The sequence below is a fragment of the Schistocerca serialis genome, chromosome 5 (genome assembly GCF_023864345.2).
Source record: "Schistocerca serialis cubense isolate TAMUIC-IGC-003099 chromosome 5, iqSchSeri2.2, whole genome shotgun sequence".
Classification (NCBI taxonomy): domain Eukaryota; kingdom Metazoa; phylum Arthropoda; class Insecta; order Orthoptera; family Acrididae; genus Schistocerca; species Schistocerca serialis.
Window position 1 is genome coordinate 663,841,128 of NC_064642.1, and position 24,949 is coordinate 663,866,076.

Consider the following 24,949-nt stretch of genomic DNA (forward strand, 5'->3'; position numbering starts at 1 on the left):
GAAGAAAAAAAACTGATACCTCTTATAACAACTGGGAAATCTGAGAGAGTTTTTGCCTTTGATGAACTGAATGTAAGCAATACATATATATAATGTAACCAATACTTTTTTAAAAAGAGGTGATAGATCTCTTATTGACTGCATAGCACTAAACAAAATGTATTGCCTATGGTGACACACCAGTACGTTGTGGAGGGGCGGGGAACATGAGTACGAATCATTATCTTGTTGTCTGCCTGCTTAGCTGGGTGGTAACGTGCTTCCCTCTCATGCACTGGGACCGAGTTCGATTCCCGGCCGGGTCGGAGATTTTCTCCGCTCGTGGATTTGGTGTTGTGTTGTCTTCATCCTCATCTTTGGCTACAAGTCGCCCAATGTGACGTCGAATGAAGTAAGACTTGTGCTTGGCGGCCGAACCCGAATAAGACATCCCGTCCAACAATGCCATAGGGTCATTTCATTGCCTTGTTAAATCAGAGATACAATTCCGGAAGAGATGGGAAAAGAAAGAACAAGAGAAAAAATGAAAGAAACCCAAACAAAACCTTTTACGTGCATATTCTCCAAAAAGAGAGTTTCACGAATCTACATGAATGCTGATTATCTAAGCTTCTCCCACAAAAGGCCGTCAAGTGAAGATCCAACCCCAGATTAAACAAATACTAAAAACTGCAGACAGATGGCTAAAGAAATTCTACGTGAGGAACCCAAAACGATTCGAAGAAGGGGACTTAAAATTTGGAATGCAGGGATACAAGAAGGCGTAGAACAAAAAGCATGTAGGTGGTTCTTGCAGAAACACAATGATGAAGGTAAGGAAAAATATATTGAAATCAGAAAATAAACAAAAACGAAATATTACGCGTACACATAGATACTGGTGGATTACATTTATAAGCATAGTTAAATACGAAATTTGTGGCATATAAACTGGTCAGACAGCTAAGAGAATCGGCAAAATCATCGAAAATATAAATATCATTGATTCAGAAGTGTGGGTAACTCTATAAGGAGTCATGGTATAATTCAGATGTAGAAAAGCCAACGGACGGAAAAGCAGAGGAAGGGAGGCATCTAAGATATTTGAGAGAGATAAAACAAGCATTCAAAAAAAGATAAAGATGGAAAAGCGCCAGGTTTACAAGGAATTAACTTGGTAATAATAATAATTTCGGTTGCTCAACGGCCTGACCAAGTCTTTCCACTGGACGCCAATTCGGCGACTTGCTTGTCCCTAGCCTACCCCAGTTATCCAACCAGGGGAAGGAGTCCCACAGTTTAACGTGGGAAACAAACCACCTGTCGTTTCTGGCGATTGCTCACATGGTTGGGAGGTGAAGGCTGGGTTAAAACGCAAACCTAAAAATCCAAGCTCCGTCTGGGATTCGTTCGCGCAACGTCTTGGCTGCAAGTCAAGCTCTTTACCACTTTTATTTTTATTAATTCTTCATTTTGTCCTTCATCTTTCTCTTCATTTAATCTGGACAGACGTCACAGGACACCCCTTCAAGTTCATCGTTGAATACTTCACACAGATTTTTCATTACAGAGGACAGTCAGGACCACTAGACCACCAGGCTCGAACTGATAACATATTGTGAAATATTTCTAGAATTCAGACTTCGGTTTTTCTGCAACATGTGTCTGGGTACAGGTAAAGTAACAGTAGAACGGAGATGCGCTAATTATAATTTCACTGTTTAAAAAAGGACGTAGAAGTAACAAAAATAATGGCAGGGGAATCAGTCTTCTGAGAGCTTCTTATAAGATCTGCAGCAAAATAATTAACGAAAGGCTTTCTAATATCTGTGATTCAATTTTAATTAGAACAGCAAGCAAGCATCCGTAACGGAAGATCCCCTGCCTACGATGTTTTCACACCGATACGTAAGATATGAAAATCGTATTTGGGAACACCCCTAGCTTTTATCGATTATGAATAAATATTTGAACGCATCCACAGAAAAATGCTCTAGTCAATAACGGAGAATAGAGGTTATACAAGGCCACCGATGAAAATATTCCTATGTTCGTATAAAAACACCAAAATAAGACTAGATTCTGGCAAAGAGCTGATACCACAAGTAAACTCCAACACATGCGTGAAATATATCATCTACACTGTACAACATCTACATCGACGATCTGGTCAAGGGAATGGTTGAAGGACCGAACAGCTCAAGGCAAAACAACTGTGACAAATAAAGCTCCAACAACAGAGCTTTTTGCCACAGACCTGGTAATCATGTAGGACGCTGAAAATAAATTACAAATAGCGGTACATGGGTTAAATAATATAGGTCTAAGTTACAACCTGAAGATCTCTACAGCTAAAATGAAAATACCGTATAAGAACCAAGACAATCATTGGAAACCAGTTAATAGAAATGGTAACTCATTTCCAATATCGAGGATGTGACACAACTTTTGAAGAAGAGAGAGATATACGTAAGATAAGTAACATCTGTAAACATACATGTAACCTGATAAGAAGAACCCTGAAGGTCAAAACAAGGACAGAAATCAAATAGAAATTTTATACATTCGTGGCACTATCCACACTGGTATACGGAGCAGAGAGTTGCACATTAAGATCAAAAGACGTAAGATACCATGAAATAAAGTACCTTAGATAAGTGAAGAGATGCAGAAGAGAAGAGAAAATAACAAATGAAGGCATAAGGAAAGACCTGGGGGTGTAGTCGTTAACTGAAAAAGCAATCCAAGAAATCAGCATCAGAAACAGCATGTATTGCGTATGTCGCCTCGGTGAATTCCTGGAAGAGCGATGGAATACAATACTATTGGAAGATGGGGTATGGATAGACTGAGGAAGATATGGTGAGGGCGGAAGAGGCTATGGGGCTTAACCCTTGATTGGCGAAAGAAGAAGCTAGTCGGTTAGAAGAGGTACTAAAAAACTAATGTGAAGAGATACCGTGATGTGAATTAGAATTTTATTTGGTAAGAGAAGATGGGAACATCAGGATACATCGGGTATCATAGCCAACAGAAGTGAGAGGGCATTAGAACGCGTCTCGGATAGGAAGAAGAGCGTCTGTGGTACTTAGGATCGATCTAAAAATCCTCCAGAAGGAGCAGTAAGAACAGAATATCTAAAACCACCATCTTCACTTGCGTGCATCTCTTCGTGGCAGGTGAAATAGACTAAGTAACAACTCACCAGAATGAATTAAACATGCGGCTCCTGAGTTAAACAAAGTGTTCACCTGAATCTAATTATAATATTCCTCGTACAGTTCATCAGTTTTCATCCTATGTACTACATAAACTGTAGGCAGTAAGGAGAACAACCTACGTAAAAATATCTCGGTCAGTAATTCGAGGCCTGTACACTAGACGATTCCAAATGTAAGTTACTCATTATTACAGCAGGCCAAGTAACCTTTACTGAATGCTGTGCTAGACAACAAAGTGACGTAGATACATGACCCTAATTTTAACATACCCACCAAGTCTCTGTAAATAACGTTCAGAACTATTCTTTTCCTTGACAACAGAAATGCGCTTCTTGGTCACGAAGCTATTCGAGAACGTCCTCAAAGTAGGAAAATTTCTTTCCCTCGTAGATTTTTTAATCTTGCCGAAAAAATGAATATCACGTGTTCCTTGACCCAGATTTCGCTTCATCAGTTGCGTGTATTATTTCACGGCAGATGCACGCCACATTGAATTTGGTCCATGTGAAGCCAGAATTGCCGGTGAACCAATGGACAATTTGTGCGCACTGTGGTTCGTCCGTAATTTGTACTGTGGCAGAACTGTGTCTGCAGGATAATGGGAGCATGCGCCCTCTTCTGACAATGCGCCACTTTTAGGGCTCAATAGTTTTAGCTTGGGATGACAGGGTAACTTTCTGTACGAAGTCCCACAGTACAAGTTGCAAGCAAGAAGGTGTGAAGGGCAGCTTACAAAATATGTGGCATAATATTCGCAGGTTGTATAGTGGGTGTAAGCAGCCTCAGACTTAGCCGATGGCCTGTGTGGTTGCAGCCCACATTCTCCCATCAAGGGAGCCCTCTAGGAAGACTGTTGTGTTTCTGGTGTCGCATCTACTGACCAATCTGGTATACCTCTGTGAATCACTGAGCCGTGCAAATCTTTTCACCATGTTAAGGTGGTAATCCGTAACGGGTATGTAATCCACTATTCCACAATATATTGAGAAATACATCACAATCTGGACACAACGAACGAGCTGATACAAAATTGTCAAAGCAACCATTGAGATTCACCTCGTACCACTACAACTAAACATAAGAAAGTGATTATTATATAAAAGGGAAGATGTATGATGCACAATAATTGGTAGCGCTCTTGGTGCATGCTGCTCATTCGGGACAAAGATTGGAGTTTGCATTCCAGTATGTAAATACCGCAACTGGGCGTCCACGGAATGGTGAAAGTTGGGCGCTTCAAATGAATCCCGTTTCATGTTCCATAGGACAGATTTCCGTTGGCATGTACGGTGTGAAATCTGAAAGCAAACACCCTGCAACGAGGAGGGAGAGTTATGGTAGGGGAATCTTTCCATGGGGTTCCCTGGGTACTCAGACTGGAAAGCACAATTGATCAACACAAGTATGCATCTATCCTTGGGAAACATGTCCACCTCCACGTGCAGTTGGTTTCTCCTCGACACTATAGCGTCTGCCAGTAGGACAATGCAACCTCTCGCACAGGACTTAGTGTACTTTCATGGCTCGAAGAGCACCAGGATGAGTTTACCAAAATCCATGCCCATCAAACCCACAGAATTAAAACAAAATCGAGAATCTATCGGACTGTTCGCGCCATGGATCCTCAGGCGATAAACGTAGCACAGATGGCTGCTGCACTGGAGTCACCAAGGCTCCAAACCCCCTTCTGTACGTTCCAGGGCCTCACTGAATCTGTTCCTACACGTCTCGCAGTGGTCAGTGCTGCAAAAGTTGGTTATTCGGGCGTTTAACAGGTGGTCACATTAATGGGACAGAACTGTGTATGAGTAATCACAGGAGGTGCTTGAGTTGTGGCGTTGAGATCCAGTAATCCACTGAGTGTAACCGTCCTGAAACCATACATCACATATTCCCATTGTTTGTTTGGTTGATTTGGGGGAGTGACCAACCAGCTATGTCATCGGTACCAGTGGATTAGGGAAAGAAGTCGGCCGTGCCCTTTCAAAGGAAACGTCCCGATAGTTGCGTGAAGCGATTTAGGGAAATCATGGGAAACCTAAATCGGGATGGCTGGACACGGATTTCAACCGTTGACCTCCGGTAGAAATCCATCGGAGAATGAAATCTGTGAATGACGAAGCATGTCTGTTGAAAATCACTGTTGTCGAATGGTGGCCCAACTGGTGTACCGGTTGCGATTCGATAATCACATCCTCATATTAAAAATGTAATGCAGAAGTTACGCCAACTCAAAAGGAAGGTACTCAAGCACCCGCTCTATAGTCCTCATCTCTCTCCAAGCCTTCACTCCCCTAAAAAGTATCTTGGAAGATCGATGATTCCTTACTGAAGATGATGTGCAGCAGACACTGACTTCATCACGTAACAGGGCACGGTGTTAAACCAAGTGGGCATCTTCAACCAGGTTTGTCTGTCAATCCTCACGGCGATTTTGTCTGATTGACATAACGAGTCTGGACCGTATGGCCTTCGAACCGAAACGTTTCGATCTTCCATTATAAAAAACTCACTCCACATTCGATGGTTAGGAATAGTCTGAGAAGCTTGTAAGAGTGTAGTAAATTGGGGAATGAGTCTGACTGAACTATGTATTCGGTCGACGACTACGCTACTGTGCTGTTGCCAATATGAGCGTAGGTTTATCAGCAATTGACTTGCATTTTTTCTGTTGTTAAAAAAAGTGTATTATGTATACACCACAAAAACAGAAACCTCGTTAGGTACCGGCGTCAGAAAAACATTCGTTTCTAAGTGCTCCACCTAGCGTGTCACTGCCACGTTTCTGTAGTTGTTATCTGCCTGGGGTATGTGAAGTTTTCACGGTTCCTCCAAACTTTTTTGTAAATCTATTCAGATACTTTGGTAATACTGCCTCGTTTTCGTGGGCAAATAATGTGCACAGAGAGTCTCTGGCATTAAGATAAAAATACTTAAGTACAGTAGGTGCTAGTGACATAGAATAAACACTCAAGCTTTGCCAGACAACGGGTCATTATTCTAATTCCCCACGAATTCTACTTACCCGTGCCCTGCCCATTTCACGCTTTGTTCTAATTCTATAGGAATTCTATTTACTCTTGCTATCTGCCTATTTGTGCTTCACTGCCCCGCAAACTTTTCGTGTTCTTTTTCACTCTTGAACACAAAATTTATCCATTAAAAAAAGAAAAGATAAAAGTCCTTTGAAACGTTCCTGAGAGGCAATCTCCACTCCTTTCAATCTGACTATGCAAGCATAGACCGGATGTGGTTTAAATTCAGAGAAATAATATTGACTGCAATTGAGAGGTATTTACCAGAAAAATTAATAAGAGATGGCACTGATGGTCCATGGTGCACAAAACAGGTCAGAACATGATTGCAGAGGCAACGAAACAAGCAAGCTAAATTTAAAAGGCAGAAAAATCCCCAATATTGGTGAAGTTTGACAGAAATTTAATGTGAGATGCTTTTAATAATTTCCACAATGAAACTCTGTCTCGAAATCTCGCATAAAATCCAAACAGCTTCTGGCTGTATGTGAAGCACACTAACGACAGGACGCAATCAATAGCATCATTGTGCGATAACTATGCTTATGATATTAATGACAGTGCCACTAAATCTGGGTTACTAAACACTGTTTCCCGAAAGTCCTTCACAAAAGAAGACGAAGTAAATATTCCAGAATTCTAACCAAGAACAACTCCCGAGTAGCTTAGAAGTAGCCATCCTTTTCTGTAACGATGCAGGTTAAAACGCTTAATAATGGCAAGGTCTCCGGTCGTGGATGTATACCAGTCAGGTTCCTCTCTGAGCATGCAGATACAGTAGCTTAGCTCCATTCTTAGTAATCATATACAACCGCAGGCAAGTCGACAGATGCGTATCTAAAGACAGGAAAGTTGTACAAGTCCGCCAATACTCAAGAAAGGAAATAAGAGTACTCCGCTGAATTACAGATCCATATCACTAACGTCGATTTGCTGGAGGAATTTGGAACATACATTGCGCTCGAATATTATGCAACACCTCGAAGGAAACGATTCATTGACCAATAGCCAATGCTGATTCAGAAGGTACCGTTCTTCTGAAACTCAACTAGCTCTTTATTCTCATGAAGTAATGACTGCTAGCGACAGGTGACATCAGATTGAGTCTATGTTCTTAGATTTCCAGAAGGCTTTTGACACAGTTCCCCACAAGCGACGTCTAATTAAACTGCGTGCCGATGGATTGTCGCCTCAGTTGTGTGACTGGAGCCGTGATTTTCTGTCAGAAAGGTCACAATTCGTAGTAACTGACGCTAAGTCATCGAGTACTACAAAAGTAATATCTGGTGTTCCTCATACAAGTGTAATAGGCCCTGTGTTGTTCCTGATCCACATGAACTATTTAGGAGACGATATGAGCACTTCTCTTAAGCTGTTCGTAGATGTATGTCATTTACCGTAATTTATGTCATCAGATGATCAAAACGAATTGCCAACTGATTTAGACAAGATATCTGTATGGTGCAAAGAGTGGGAATTGACTCTAAATCATGAAAAGTATGAAGTCATCCACATTAGCACTAAAATGAATCAGCTAAATTTAAGTTAGACCTGTGGCCTTTGTAGTCTGATCCCTTCAACACCCACAAGTTACACGATAAATCACACAAAACACAACTAAACACTTGCTGATTACAATTACGAATAACTTTAATTGGTAAGATCGTACAGATAATCTTGACTAGAAAGCAAATCAAAGCCTGGGATTTATTGGCAGAACACTTAGAAAACCAAACAGGTCTACTAAAGAGGCTACTTACACTACGCTTGTCCGCCCTCTTCCGGAGTACTGCTGCTGTGCGAGGTAGGATCCGCATCAGATAGGATTGACAGAGTACATCGAAAATGGTCAAAGAAGGGCAGCTCTTTCTGTTTTATCCCGAAGTAGGGCAGAGAGTGGCACGTATATAATACCGGCGTTGTGAAAGAAGGCGGACATGCGGACGGAGGTTCACGGCATTCTCTTAGACTTGGGATGGGAAACTGACCCTAAAAGCTGGAAACCAGCGCTGTCAGAGGCGTGTTGACTGGAAACTACTGAAATAATGATACCTAATGTTTATCCGTAGGATATGTGCTCTTAATTGAAACGGTGTCATGAAGATCTCACCACTGGCAAAAATTCCAGCTTAGTGTGTGTGTGTGTGTGTGCGTGTGAATACCTGAGGCACCAAACTGATGAAGTCATCGGTCCCTAGATTTACACAATAATTAAACTAACTTATGCTACGAACAACACACACACACATGCCCGAGGGAGGAATCGAAACTCCGGCGGGAGGGGTCGCGCAATCTCTGACATGGCGCCTCAAACCTCGCGGCCATTCAGCGCGGCTTAACTTTAGTTTTCCTTTCGGGCCTCCAGGACGGGATTGCCAAGTGGAGGCTTACAAAGAGGACTAATATGGAATAAGCAACGAAATAGTAAGACTCAACGAGACGAAGTGTGAAGTGTCAGAAGTATGAACGTAGTAGAAAAGCTAGAAAATCTGAAAATGGAAATGCTCTCGCATAAAGGGTGTCACTGAAGTGAAATGGAAAGACGACAACGATTTCTTATCAGACGGATAAGAGTAATATCAGCAGTAGGCGAAAATACAATAACGGGTGCAGGATTCGTTACGATGAGGAAAGTACTGCTGAGAGCGGGTTACTCCGAACATTTCAGTGATACGTTTGTTCTCACCAGATTCGACAGCATACCGACCATACATGCCTACGTCGCAAGAGACGATGAACAGATACAGAATTTACTTAAAGGGACATGAAAATCTAGTAACCACTGGAGATTGGAATCCGGTTGTGGCGGAACCAGGAGGACAAACGATTGCGGGAAAATATAGTCTTGGCAGTAGGAATGAGAGAGATGAAACACTATTGGAGTTGTCCAGTTTATTTCAGCTATTAATGGTGAAAATATAGTTCAAGAATCACAAGAAGTGGTAACTGTGAGGAAGCATGGGTAACAGGAATAATATTTCAACCGTTGTGATTGTTGTGGTCTTCAGTCCAGAGACTGGTTTTATGCAGCTCTCCATGCTACTCTATCCTGTGCAATCTTCTTCATCTCCCAGTACCTACTGCAACCTACACCCTTCTGAATCTGTTTAGTGTATTCATCTCTTGGTCTTCCTCTACGATTTTTACCCTCCACGCTGCCCTCCAATAATAAATTGGTGATCCATTGATGCCTCAGAATATGCCCTCTCAACCGAACCCTTCTTGTAGTCAAGTTGTGCAACAAATTTCTTTTCTCTCAAATTCTATTCAATACCTTCTCATTAGTAATGTGATCTACCCACCTAATCTTCAGCGTTCTTCTGTAGCACCACATTTCGAAAGCTTCTATTCTCTTCTTGTCTAAACTATTTATCGTCCACGTTTCGCTTCCATACATGGCTACACTCCATGCACATACTTTCAGTAAAGACTTCCTGACAAATCTATACTCGATGTTAACAAATTTCTCTTCTTCAGAAACGCTTTTCTTGCCATTGCCAGTATACCTTTTATATCCTCTCTACTTCGACCATCAGTTATTTTGCTCCCAAAATAGCAAAATCCATTTACTACTATAAGCGTCTCATTTCCTAATCTAATTCCCGCAGCATCAACCGATTTGATTCGACTACATTCCATTATCTTCGTTTTGCTTTTGTTGATGTTCATCTTATATCCTCCTTTCAAGACACTGTCCATTCTGTTCAGCTGCTCTTCCAGGTTCTTTGCTGTCTCTGACAGAATTACAGTGTCATCGGCAAACCTCAAAGCTTTTATTTCTTCTCCATGGATTTTAATTTCTACTCCGAAATTTTCTTTTGTTTCCTTTACTGCTTGCTCAATATACAGATTGAAAAACATCGGGGATAGGCTACAATACTGTTTCACTCCCTTCCCAACCACTGCTTCCCTTTCATGCCCCTCCACTCTTATATCTGCCATCTGGTTTCTGTACAAATTGTAAATAGCCTTTCGCTCCCTATATTTTACCCCTGCCACCTTCAGAATTTGAAAGAGAGTATTCCAATCAGCATTGTCAAAAGCTTTCTCTAAGTCTACAAATGATGCAAACGTAGGTGTTAGCTGTGATTAAGTTACGCTCTGTGCAAAATTCTACCAGGCGGTTTCCTCTTCCATTCGTTACTCCCATTCCATATTCATGTACTACATTTCCTTCTCTTCCCTTCCTACCATCGAGTTCCAGTCGCCCATGACTATAAAATTTTCGTCTCCCTTCACCATCTGAATAATTTCTTTTATCTCATCATACATTTCGTCAATCGCTTCGTTATCTGCGGAGCTAGTTGGCATATAAATTTGTACTACTGTGGTAGCCGTGGGCTTCATATCTATCTTGGCCACAATAATGCCTTCCCTATGCTGCTTGCAGTAGCTAACCCGCCTTCCTATTTTCCTATTCATTATTAAACCCACTCCTGCATTACCCCTATTTGATTTTGTATTTATAAACCTGTGTTCACCTGACCAAAAGTCTTGTTCTTCCTGCCACCGAAATTCACTAATTCCCACTAATCTAACTTTAACGTGTCCCCATTTTCCTTTTAAATTTTCTAACCTACCTGCCCGATTAAGGGATCTGACATTCCACGCTCCGATCCGTAGAACGCCAGTTTTCTTTCTCCTGATAACAACGTCCTCCTGAGTAGTCCTCACCCGGAGATCCGAATGGGAGACTATTTAACCTCCGGAATATTTTACCCAAGAGGACGCAATCATCATTTAACCATACAGTAAAGCGTATCGCTCTGTTGTTCATGTTCAGGAAACGAAACGAAGAACACGTTTGGAGACGCCATCTCTCGCTTGCCATTTGAAATTGGGCGCAACGGTTCTCATTGCCTAACTTCAGTAGCAGTTATCTCGGAAACGGCGGGACATATCGAATAAGTTTCCTAACAATTACTCTGCAGTACAACCCACACTACAATATTCTAACAAGCATTTCGGACGGTTTATGGTAGGAAACGAAAAGTGAAGAACTGCAGGGAAGCCAGATGGAAATGGCTACAGGAAAAATATGAGGTAATTGAAAATTAATGTTCGTCGCAAGGACTGGCTCAGTACGCAGGAAATTCAAAACAACCTTCGGTGAGATTAAAAAGTAAGACTGCACGGGAAATTCCACTGTCGGACGCAGATCACATCATGGATAGGTGGAACCGGTATGGTGAAGGGCCATTTGAGGGGAGGAATTGTCTGATGTCATAGAAGAAGAAATCGGAGTCCGTATTGAAGACCCAGTATCAGAGTCATAGTATAGAGGAAATGTAGAGCACTTGAGATTAAATAAGACATTCAGAGGTAATGTTGTTAGTCCCTACACCCACACAATTCTGAAGACAGCAAGGGCATAAAATTGTGACAACTATCACACAGTAAGCTTAACTACTCGTGAATACCGTTACTGACAACAAAAATTTACAAAACAACGGAAAAGAAAACTGAGGATCTGTTTGACGACGATCAGCTTGGTTTTAGGCTAGATAAAGGCACCAGAGAGGCACTCCTGATTTTGCACCCGTAATGGAAGCAAGACTGAACTGAAACCAAGGCTCGTTCATTGGATTTTACAAACCGGAGAAAGCTTTCGACAATGTAAGATGGTGCAAGCCTTTCGAATATAAAATATATACAAGAAAAAGAGGGAAAAATAAGATTATAAGACAAAGATCGAAGTGCTAAATTCAAAAGGGATGAAAGGCAGGTATCCAGCCTTTCGTCTGTACTCTTCAGTATGTATAACGAAGAACCGATGAAGGTAATAAAAGAAAGAATCAAAAGTGAGATTAAAATTTAATCTGAAAGAATATCAGTGACTATTTTTACCGAGTAATTGATGTCCTCAGCGAAAGAGAAGAAGAATTACAGGGTCTGCTGAGAGGAATGAACTGGGTTAAATACCGTGGACCGAGTGTAAATCGAAGGAAGACGGATATAATGAAAAGTAGTGGAGACACAAACTGCGAGAAATGTAACGAAGAGACAAAATTAAAGAATTCTGCTACCTTAGTATCGAAGCAACCCTTGTCGGACGAAGCAAGGCGGATATAACAACGATATTCGCTGAGGTAAAGAGGACCTTACTGGACAAAAAGATTTTACTAGTACCAAAAGTAGGCCTTACACTGACGAAGAGATTTTTGAGAATGCACACTTGGAGCCCAGCAATGTATGAAAACGAATCATGGACAGTGGGGAAATCAGTAAGTAATAGAATTGTTGTGTCTGAGTGTGTCGATATAAATGGAAGTTGTAAATTGGGTGAGTGTGCAAGATAAGAAATGTGCATAGCTTCAGAAGAGTCAGCAAAGGGAGGAATACCTGTAGAACAGTGACAAGAGGAAGGATCACGATAATACGACATGTGTTACGACGTCAAGAATTTAATATCGTTGTACTAGAGGAGGCCGATAGGGTAAAAGCTGTAGAGGAAGACAGATACTGGAATTCATCTAATAAATAATTGTGTACTTCAGTGGGATATCGTGGCGGATTGTATCAGATCAGACAGATGACACATTAAGGGCCCCCCAGTCTCCGATAAAATAAGAAGCTGGACGACGACTAAGTATCGAGTAGATAGTGAAAAACTATATGGCCGCCCACCATTTCCGACTGTAGGTGGAAAGCATACCAGCTAGCAGTGAGGCGTGGAACAGGATAACAGTCAGCACCATCGCAAACTTTCACCAAGGAGATGCTCAATCACCGAAATTTTTTACAGCTTTTTTTAATAGTGAGGCAGACGTGTGTGGCACCTGTTTTCTTGAAAATGGGTTGCGGCGCTGTTAACTTGCAACTTATTGATCAAGTTCCTCTGATGTCTTTGAAGTCTTTTTCGAAGGCTCTTTCCGATGGTGTTCATAAACTGTACAGTTGTCTGTCTGTCCCACACAAAATTCCCTTGTCCTCTCCAACAACACGTTGATACATTTACCCATATTATATTCAGGGTGGTCCATTGATGGTGACTGGTCCAAATATCTCACAATATAAGCGCCAAATGAAAAAACTACAAAGAACGAAACTTGTCTAGCTTGGAGGGGGAAACCAGACGGCGCTATTGTTGGCCCGCTAAATGGCACTGCCATAGATCAAACGGATATCAACTGCGTTTTTTACATAGGAACCCTCATTTTATATTACATATTCGTGTTGTACGCAAAGAAATATGAACGTTTTAGTTGGACCACTTTTTACGCTTTGTGACACATGGTACTGCAATAGTCACAAACTTAAGGCTCACAAATTTAGACAAACAGTTGGTAACAGGTAGGTTTTTTAAATTAAAATACAAAACGTAGTTACGTTTGAACGTTTTACTTCGGTTGTTCCAATGTGATATATGTAACTTTGTGAGCTTATCATTTCTGAGAACGCATGATGTTACAGCGTTATTACCTGTAAATACCACATTAATGCAATAAATGTTCAAAATGATGTTCGTCAACCTCAATGCATTTCGGAATACGTGTAACGACATTCCTCTCAACAGCGAGTAGATCGCCTTCCATAATGTTCGCACATGCATTGACAACGCTCTGACGCATGTTGTCAGGCGTTGTCGGTGGATCACGATAGCAAATATCCTTCAACTCTCCCCACAGAAAGAAATCCGGGGAAGTCAGATCCGGTGAACGTGTAGGCTTCGGCGACCAATCCACCTGTCATGAAATATGCTATTCAATACCGCTCCAGCATCACGCGAGCTATGTGCCGAACATCCATCATGTTTGAAGTACATCCTGCAGTGAAACATCTTTTTAGTAACATAGGTAGAACATTACATAGGTCGCAGGTTCGAATCCTGCCTCGGGTATGGATGTGTGTGATGTCCTTAGGTTAGGTTTAAGTAGTTCTAAGTTCTAGGTGACTGATGACCTCAGAAGTTAAGTCCTATAGTGCTCAGAGCCATTTGAACCATTACGTAGGAAATCAGCATGCATTGCACCATTTAGATTGCCATCGATAAAATGGGGGACAATTATCCTTCCTCCCATAATACCGCACCATACAATAACCCGGCAAGGTCGCTGATGATCCACTTGTCGCAGCCATCGTGCATTTTCCGTTGCCCGATAGTGCATATTATGCCGGTTTACGTTACCGCTGTTGGTGAATGACGCTTCGCCCCTAAATAGAACGCGTGCAAAAAATCTGTCATCGTCCCGTAATTTCTCTTGTGCCCAGTGACAGATCTGTTCACGACGCTCAAACTCGTCGCCATGCAATTCCTGGTGGACAGAAATGTGGTACGGGTGCAATCGATGTTGACGTAGCATGCTCAACACCGACGTTTTTCAGATTCCCGATTCTCGCCCAATTTGTCTGCTACTGATGTGAGGATTAGTTGCGACAGCAGCTAAAACACCTTCTTGGACATCATCATTTGTTGCAGGTCGTGGTTGACGTTTCACATGTGGCTGAACACTTCCTGTTTCCTTAAAGAACGTAACTATCCGGCGAACGGTCCGGACACTTGGAGGATGTCGTCCAGGATACCGAACAGCATACGTAGCACACGTCTGTTGGGCATTTTGATCACAATAGCCATAGATCAACACGACATCAACCTTTTCCGCAATTGGTAAACTGTCCATTTTAACACGGGTAATGTATCATGAAGCAAATACCGTCCGCACTGGCGGAATGTTACGTGATATTACGTACTTATACGTTTGTTAATATTGCAGCGCCATGTATCACAAAGTGTAAAAAGTGGTCCAACTAAAACGTTCATATTTCTTTGCGTACTACACGAATAGGTAACATGAAATGGGGGTTCCTATGTAAAAAAAAAAACGCAGTTGATATCCGTTTGACCTATGGCAGCGCCGTCTAGAGGGCCAACCGTAGTGCCATCTGGTTTCGCCTTCAAGCGAGACGAGTTTCGTTCTTCTTTAGTTTTTTCGTTTGATGCTTATTTCTTGAGGTATTTGTCCCAGTCGCTATCAATGGACCACACTGTATACACTATCCAGTCACATTATGACTACCTGTCAAAAGCCTTAATAAAGACCTTTTACGGCATGGACTTCCCTGTGACGTGCAGGAAGAGATTCAGTAAGGTCCTGTAAGAAGCCGAGATATGCCATGACGTCACTGGTGCTGTGGCCATCTACGTTAGGCTTCTCAGTTGAACAGACAGATCGAGATGGTCCCACGGATTATCCATTGGGTTTTAATACGGGTTATTTATTGGCCATACAATTACGGTAAACTCATACTGGTACTATTCGAACAACGCACGTACTTACGAGCTATGTCACACTTCGCACTGTCTTGCTGGTACATGCCATCGTGTCGAGAAACAACAGACTGTATGTAGGTGTGCACATGCTCCCCAAAGACAGACGCATACTTTTGTTCATCCACTGTGCCTCCAGAATGGCGATATCACGCATGGAATGCCACGAAAACATTCTCCAGGGCACAACGTTCCCTCCTCGGACCTGCTTGATTGCAAAGACTGTTGCATGGCCATAAACGCCAAAGTCCATCTGTGCGATATAGCCAACAACGTGACTCATCTGAAAACATTCCAAAAGGGCCACCTGTCACCAATCAGTGGTCGTTCAATTGAGGTTTTGGCATGCAAAGTCCAGCCTGATTAGTGATCAGCATCGATGCATTAACCAGGCGCCTGCTGTGGAGACTAATAAGCAGCAACGTTCGCTGAACGGTCGTTGAGGACACACTGTTGGTAGCCCCTTGGTTCATGTGGGAGGTTAGTTGATTAACAGTTGTCTGTCTATTCGCTCATCTCCGAAGCAATTGTTCACCCTCTTCATATATGGCCCTTTTGCTCTACATTTCCCTATACGCCGGTTTTGGATAGAGCCATTTTGCCATGCACGGTATACGTTAACCATGCAGGCAGACGAACAGTTTACAGACCTATCCGTTTCGGAAATGCCTTAACCCTTGCCCCAAAACGCAACAAACATGCCCTTCTGCACGCCTAATATTCGCTCCGTTTTTCCATTACGGCAACGAATGAACTGCTTACTGAATCCCGCCCACATGCTTGTGCGGCCATCTGCTGTTCAAAATGGTTCAAATGGCTCTGAGCACTATGGGACTTAACTTCTAAGGTCATCAGTCGCCTACACTTAGAACTACTGAAACCTAACTAACCTAAGGACATCACACACATCCATGCCCGAGGCAGGATTCGAACCTGCGACCGTAGCGTCACGCGGTTCCAGACTGTAGAGCCTAGAACCGCTCGGCTACCCCGCCCGACTTCCATCTACTGTCTGAGGGTGGTTATTGCATTTTGACGTCAAACGCAGGAGGTGGTCACATTAACCCTTTCAGACCTGAATTTATTAAAGAGGAAGGATAAATTTTTTAAAGCTCTTGGATGACTTTTTAATGATTTTAGATGCATTATTTATTCAAATATATGTGCCCGCTTTCAGTACATATTTGTACATTTCTCCTATTTTTATGGACCACGATAAATAATCTTGAATCGTTCACTGTCTTAATAAATAAACTAATAATTCAATAATTACCGTGCGATATAATAATAATAAAGTTCAGGTACACGGTGGAGTATAACTAACCAACAATTTTCGTGAATTCTTTCGGTCACGAACCGCTGTGCAATGCTACGTTCACTTATTAGTATTACAGTGATGAATAACACGTGGGAGCACTTGTGGACGATGAAAAGTTCGAATATTCACAGATTTTACGTGGCGATCCCACCGAGGAAAAATATGTCTGATGCAACTAATACAGCTAAGTATTATTGTACACAGTTGTAGAGAGTGGGTCTGAAAGTGTTACGATAAGTGGACCGTGTATTTGTGTGGCCCGTCTTATACGCCTCGTCATGTATTGACGTGACGACATCTTACTCTGGAGTGTGTACCTACTGAAAGATTTGTTTTCAAACTAGTAAAAGAACATGGTATTAGTTCACCTTGATATAAAAACAAACGTATTTAATATAGATATTTTCGACGAGGTGTAAGTAAGAATTACGATGGTGCTACATCGTCATCGGTGCGGGAACAAAAAACTCTTGTGTTATTACCGCCTGATTTACTTCACGCAATGAAATGACATTCCTACAGTGAAACATCAGTGTGTAAACTGTCGGACGTTCGATGCTACCTCCCAAAAATCGTACGTATGGGCCTTACCACGTAGAGCATGACTCTAAAAGCTTCGGCCACTTACCGAGCCTCCGACGATGTTTATCCTGGTCCATTCACTGCGACCCCTGGGGCTGACAGCTGCAATGCGGATCGTGACTTGTCGATTCTGTTCGATGCCGCCCAGCAGGAAGACTGGCGACAGCTGCGTCTTGTTGAGCAGCAAGTAGCCTGTGTAGAGGTCGTAGATCTCGATCTGGTAGCTCTGGCGGAATCCACGGTCAGTTTCGGTTGGGCACCGCACCGCGAAAACGTCCCTCTTCTCGTTCACAACGGAGCAGTTGGACGGAGCTTTCGGCCCTCCTGTGAGAGCAAAAGTGACTTATCACAACGGCATTGTTTACGTCAGATCGCATCAGTTCAAGAAAATAACTGATTATAGTCTACAGGCTATACCTTACTTCACTACTCCCCAATAAAATTGCTACACCACGAAGATGTTATGGACACGAAATTTAACCGACAGGAAGAAGATGCTGTGATATGCAAATGATTAGCTTTTCAGAGCATTCACACAAGGTTGGCGCCGGTGGTGACACCTACAACGTGCCGACATGAGGAAAGTTTCCAACCGATTTCTCATACACAAACAGCAGTTGACCAGCGTTGCCTGGTGAAACGGTGTTGTGATGCCTCGTGTAAGGAGGAGAAATGCGTACCATCACGTTTCCGACTTTGATAAGAGGTCGAACTACAGCCTATGGCGATTGCGGTTTATCGTATTGCGACATTGCTGCTCGCGTTGGTCGAGATCCAATGACTTAGCAGAATATGGAATGGGTGGGTTCAGGAGGGTAATATGGAAAGCCGTGCTGGATCCCAACGGTCTCGTATCACTAGCAGTCGAGATGACAGGTATCTTAACCGCATGGCTGTAACGGATCGTGCAGCCACGTCTCGATCCCTGAGTCAACAGATGGCGACGTTTGCAAGACAACAACCATCTGCACGAACAGTTCGACGACGTTTGCAGCAGCATGGACTAACAGCTCGGAGACCATGGCTGCGGTTACCATTGACGCTGCATGACAGACAGGAGCGCCCGCGATGGTGTACTCAGCGACGGAGTCCGCAGCTCGTGGTCGTGCGGTAGCGTTCTCGCTTCCCGCGCACGGGTTCCCGGGTTCGATTCCCGACGGGGTCAGGGATTTTCTCTGCCTGGTGATGACTGGGTGTTGTGTGATGTCCTTGGGTTAGTTAGGTTCAAGTAGTTCTAAGTTCTAGGGGACTGATGACCATAGATGTTAAGTCCCATAATGCTCAGAGCCATTTGAACCTTTTTTTTTCTTTTTTTCAACGACGAACCTGGGCGCACGAATGACCAGGCGTCATTTTTTCGGATGAATCCAGGTTCTGTTTACAGCATCATGATGGTCGCAACCGTGTTTGGCGACATCCCGGTGAACACACATTGGAAGCGTGTGTTCGTCATTGCCATACTGGCGTATCACCCGACGTGGTGGTACGGGGTGCCATTGGTTACACGTCACCTCTTGTTCACACTGACGGCACTTTGAACAATGGCCGTTTCATTTCAGATGTGTTACGACCCGTGGCTCTACCCTTCATTCGATCCCAGCGAAACCCTACATTTTGGCAGGATAATGCACGACCGCATGTTGCAGGTCCTGTACAGGCCTTTCTGGATACAGAAAATGTTCGACTGTTGCCCTGGCCAGCACATTCTCCAGATCTCTCACCAACTTAAAACGTCTGGTCAATGGTGGTCGAGCAACAGGCTCGTCACAATACGCCAGTCACTACTCTTGATGAACTGCGGTATCGTGTTGAAGCTGTATGGGCAGCCGTACCTGTACACGCCATCCAAGCTCTGCTTGACTCAATGCCCAGGCGTATCAAGGCCATTATTACGGCCAGAGGTGGTTGTTCTGGGTACTGATTTCTCAGGATCTATGCACCCTAATTGCGTGAAAATGTAATCACATGTCAGTCCTAATATAATATATTTTCCCAAAGAATACGCATTTATCATCTGCATTTCTTCTTGTGTAGCAATTTTAATGGCCAGTAGTGTACTACATACTGTCGCTTCCTTGTGATGTAAGAGTTGGAATGTCACTTGATAACTTAGCAGAGTAAATAATATTCTTACAGGTTTTTCTCTTATCCTTCTTTTTTCCAAACACCTATGCTAACTGGCGTCGGACTAAGACAGAACCCCTTTCAGAGTTCTGTTACGGCATGTGCGTTCGAATACAAATGTAAACTGCCTGTAATGAACCAACAATTATCAGGATGTAATGTACTAACGAGCATTATTGGAAACATACGTTTAAAAAACAAGCGTTTATTACGTCTATAGCTATACGCGTCTTTTGTTCATCTGATACACAGTGAGGTACGGAAAACTTCTCGCGCAACAAACTACTGTACAGTAAAACAGAAAAGTAATTTATCAGAGAGGCTCATCAAAAATACCTCAAAGTTAAACTGTTATATACTAAACAAATGTCACTCTCTTTCTCAAAGGCAGCAGTAAGGGAAGAAGATCAAGTTTCCAGCCAGTTAGGTGGTGATTCAGTTAGAACGACCTGAGTTCGGTCCCGTCGAGTATATTTAAATTGATCCTACAGAAATGGGACAGCAGGAAAAGCGGGGGAGGGGGGGGGGGGGTAGAGGTAGGGGCACAATTTTCAAAGTCGAGCCTACTGGAGTCGAGCAGAAGCGACAGTAGAATGTGTGCTACAAACCTCGAAGTTCGGCCGAAGTTTGTGTCACTCTCTTGCATCATCATATTTATACCGAACCTGCAGTCTTAGTAAGTACAGCAGTAATGTGAGGTAGAAACTATGTGGTTCAAATGGCTCTGAGCGCTACGGGACAACATCTGAGGTCATCAGTCCCCTAGAACTTAGAACTACTTAAACCTAACTAACCTAAGGACATCACACAGCACCCAGTCATCACGAGGCAGAGAAAATCCCTGACCCCGCCGGGAATCGAACCCGGGAACCCGTGCGCGCGAAGCGAGAACGCTACCGCACGACCACGAGCCCCCCCCCCCCCCCCCCCCCCAATCATTATTGGGTACGTGTAATCATTTCTATATGATGTAAATATTGCGAAATATTAATTAATCTATCGAAATTAAACCCAAATACTGTTTATGTCAGTTGGGTTACTATCTTAATTATCTACAGTTATATGTTTGTAGTACCGCCTTTACGTTACTGTATGCGTGACCAAACCGTTTACTATATAATTAGATATTCAGTTTACTTTTCTTTAGGTGGTACCTTAATTATTTAGGTTGAATACACTGAGGAGACAAAAGTCATGGGATACCTCTTAATATCGGGTCTTACGTCCTTTTGCCAGCGTAGTGCAGCAACACCACAAGGCATGGTCTCGAGTCGTTGGAACTCCCATGCACAAATTCTGAGCCATGCCTCTATGGAAGTCCCTAATAGCGAATGTGATGCCGGTGCAGAAATTCGTGCACGAACTGACCCTTCGATTACGTCCGATAAATGTTCGACTGGATTAGTGTCAGGCGTTCTGGGTGGCCAAATCATTCGCTCGAATTGTCCACAACGTTCTTCAAACCAATCGCAAAGAACTGTGGCCAGTGACACGCCGCAATGTCGTCCATAAAAATTCCCTCATAGTCTGGGAACACGTTGTCCATGAGTGGATGCAAATGGTCTCCAAGTAGCTAAATATAATCATTTCCACTCAATGATGGGTCCAGATGGACCAGAGATCCTAGTCAGTTCCATGTAAACACAGACCACACCACTATGGAGCCACCAACAGCTTGCACATTGACTTGTTGACAACTTACTTCCATCGTGTGGTCTGCACCGCACTCGAACCGTACCATTAGCTCTTACCAAATGAAATGGGGACTCATCTGACCAAACCACGGTTTTCGACTCGCCCAGGGTCCAACCGATATCGTCGGGAACCCAGGAGAGGCGCTGAAGGGGATGTCGGCGCTGTTTACAACGGCACTAGCGTCGGTCGTCTGCTGCCATACCCCTTTTGCACAAAATTTCTCCACACTGCCGGAACAGATGCGTTCTTCGTACTTCCCACTTTGATTTTGGCGGTTATTTCATGCAGTGTTTCTTGCCTGTTAGCACTGACAGCTCTGCGCAGAAGTCACTGCTCTTGGTCGTTAATAGAGGCAATCGTCCACTGCATTGACAATAGTGGAAGGTAATGCCTAAAATTTGGCATTCTCGGCACTCTCTTGACACTGTGGATGTCTTAATACTAAATTCGATAATGATTTCCGAAATGGAATGACCTACGTATCTAGCTCTACCTACCATTCCGAGTTCAAAGTCTGTTAATTCCTGTCGTGCGGCAGCAATCACGTGAGAAACTTTTCACATAAATCACGTGAGTACAAATGATAGCTCCGCCAATGCAGTGCCCTTTTATACCTTGATTGCGCAATACTACCGCCAATTGTATCGGTGTTTATCGCTATCCTATAACTTAGGCAATCTCAGTGTATAATGTGGTATTTTATTGAGGTAAGATTTTACTGAAGATTTGGAATGACTGATACGTTCGTTGTGTTTGTAGGTTTCATATACATTCTACCACTCTCTCTCGATCGGTAGACTAAGGGGTGGAACGTTAATAGTGGGTACATTTGGTGCCGGTGGATCGCACCTACAATGTGGGCTATATATGTCGTTTCATGTACACGTGACGCATAAATGTGATTTTAGCTATATTAATGAAGTTTTATAATTCAGCATGTTCCTACTATTTCTAGCAGATATCATCTTTATTATTTCCATGAATGTATACTGTAATAACGACGTTACACATTTACAGTTTGTGAATCCGAAGGATTTTTCTTGCGATGACCATAAGTGTCGGATTCGTATCAAACAAATAAACACAAGTTTATACTTACCCCCCCTCAGCATAAAATCTACAATGAAGCGCGAAAGAAACTGGCATGGGCATGTGTATTCAAATACAGATATGTAAACAGGCAGAATACGGCGCTGCGATCGGCAACGCCTGTATGAGACAGCAAGAGTCTGGCGCAGTTGTTAGATGGGTTACTGCTGCTACAACGACAGGTTAACAAAATTGGTAAGCGAATTTGAACGTGGTGTCGTAGTCGCCGCACGAGCAATGGGACACAGCATCACCGAGGTAACGATGAAGTGGGGCTATTCCCCGTACGATCATTTCACGACTTTACCATGAATGTCGGAATCCGGTAAATCATCAGATCTCCGTCATCGCTGCGGCCGGAAAAAGATACTGCAAGAACGGAGCCATGGAAAACTGAAGAGAATCGTTCAACGTGACAAAAGTGCAACTCTTCCGCAAATTTCTGCAGATTTCAATGCTGTGCCACCAACAAGTGTCAGCGTGCGAACCATTCAAAACTTCATCGATGTGGGTTTTCTGAGCCGAAGACCCACTCGTGTACCCTTGATGATAGCACGATACAAAACTTTAAGCATCGCCTGTGCCTTCAACACTCACATTGGACTGTTGATGACTGGAAACACGTTGCCTGATCGGACGAGTGTCGTTTCAAATTGTATCGAGCGGGTGGACGTGTATGGGTATGGAGACAGTCTCATGAATCTATGGACACTCCATGTCACCAGCGGACTGTTCAAGTTGGCGGGGCGTGTGCTGTTGGACCCCTGATACGTCTAGACACGATTATGACAGTGACACGTACGTACGAAATGTTCAAATGTGTGTGAAATCTTATGGGACTTAACTGCTAAGGTCATCAGTCCCTAAGCTTACACAGTAAATCTAAATTATCCTAAGGACAAACACACACACCCATGCCCGAGGGAGGACACGAACCTCCGCCGGGACCAGCCGCACAGACCATGACTGCAGCGCCTTAGACCGCACGTACGTAAGCTTCTTGCATACATTCATGTCCATTGTGCATTCCGAGCAATTCCAGCACGACAATGTGACACTCCATACACCCAGAATTGCTGCAGAGTGGCTCCAGGAACACTCTTTTGAATTTTAAACACTTCCGCTGTCCACCAGTCTCCCCAAACATGAACATAATTGAGCATATATGGGATGCCTTGCAACGTTCTGTTCAGAAGAGATCTCCACCCCCTAGTACTCTTAAGGATTTATCGACAGCCTTGCAGGATTCATGGTGTCAGTTCCCTCCAGCAGTACTTCAGATATTAGTCGAGTCCATGCCACTTCGTGTTGCATCACTTCTGCCTGCTCATGGGGACCATATATGGTATTAGGCAGGTGTACCAGTTTCTTTGACTCTTCAGTGAATAAGATCTTCCTCCAACAATGTAACAATATCCGAATCTCTTTCTATCCTACACCAGCCTTCTGAGACTTCCACTAAACAACTTAACGTTACCCTGTTCTGCAAAGTCGCCCCAATAGCTGAGTGGTCACCGTGTTTGATTGCCGCCCTACAGGCCCGGGTTCGATTCCTGGCTGGGTCGGGGATTTCCTACCCTCAGGGACTGGGATTGTGTTGACTTCATCATCATTTCATCCCCAACGGCGCGCAGGTCGCCCAATGTGGCGTCGAATGTAATAAGACCTGCTCCAAGGCGGCCGGACCTGCCCCGTAAGGGGCGTCCCGGCCAATGACCCCAAACGCTTATTTCCATTTTTTTTTCTTCAAAACGTAAACCGGTACCAAAGCCGCAATCTGCCTGCTGCATCGTCACTCAATCACCACTATTCTCATCCACATCGACCATACCTTTTCCATCGACGTTATTGGCGCTGACCTTAACATTCACACCTTTCCATACTTCACCTTAGTTTCTCCCAACCTCCTTGAACGCCTCTGTGCAGCAGTTCTCGATCCTTTTGCACCTCCCCTCCCCCCTTCCTGAACATTACCTGTTCCTCATGCACCTCATCCAAACTTCTGATAGTTCAGCCAAGTCTACTCCCGCAGCGGTTGGATTGCCTACTGGGAATCCATAGATACCCAGACTGGAAGCTACCCACAAACATCCCAGCAATTTGATTGTATCCCTCATGTCACGTCCTTCCTTAAGCAGACCTTTCCAGATATTATAATCGCCCACATTTCTACCGAGATCATATGCCATGTCACCCCACACTTCTCCTTCGTGGAATCCGTCCGTTATACAAATCCTACCCATTGACGCATGGCCAGGAACCCTTCATACTCCACTGGCAAATACAGAGTCAGATCAAGAAATTATTTACTGCAAATAAACTGCCTCCAGTACTGCCACTGCCACCCAACATGCACTCGAGTCTGTGCTACACTCCCCATTACCTCCTCCAAATTTCTGAATGCATTGCGTCGCCCCTCTGTCTGTAACCTCGTGCCTGAGTACCCACTCCGCCATAACAACCATCCCTTACGTGACAACCTGAACAAAGATCACTAGTTTGCATCGTATCTGTTTGACATCTTCTTCATTCATGATGACCTTCATTTTAAGTACTCCCTATTTCCCAAAACTCATGAATGCATAAATACCAATCTCCTACCCCGAATTCCAAGTTTTCGCTACTTTGACAACATACC

At 43.4% G+C, this 24,949-nt stretch overlaps 1 protein-coding gene across 1 annotated transcript in view; it reads right to left on the minus strand.

Moving 5' to 3' along the window:
- LOC126481006 (B-cell receptor CD22-like) overlaps nucleotides 1-24,949 on the minus strand; it is a 113,633-nt gene that overhangs the window by 3,591 nt on the left and 85,093 nt on the right. Inside the window, exon 8 of the mRNA XM_050104460.1 lies at nucleotides 17,450-17,727. Within this exon, the coding sequence (XP_049960417.1) occupies nucleotides 17,450-17,727 (278 nt within the window). The remainder of the gene's footprint in view (nucleotides 1-17,449; nucleotides 17,728-24,949) is intronic.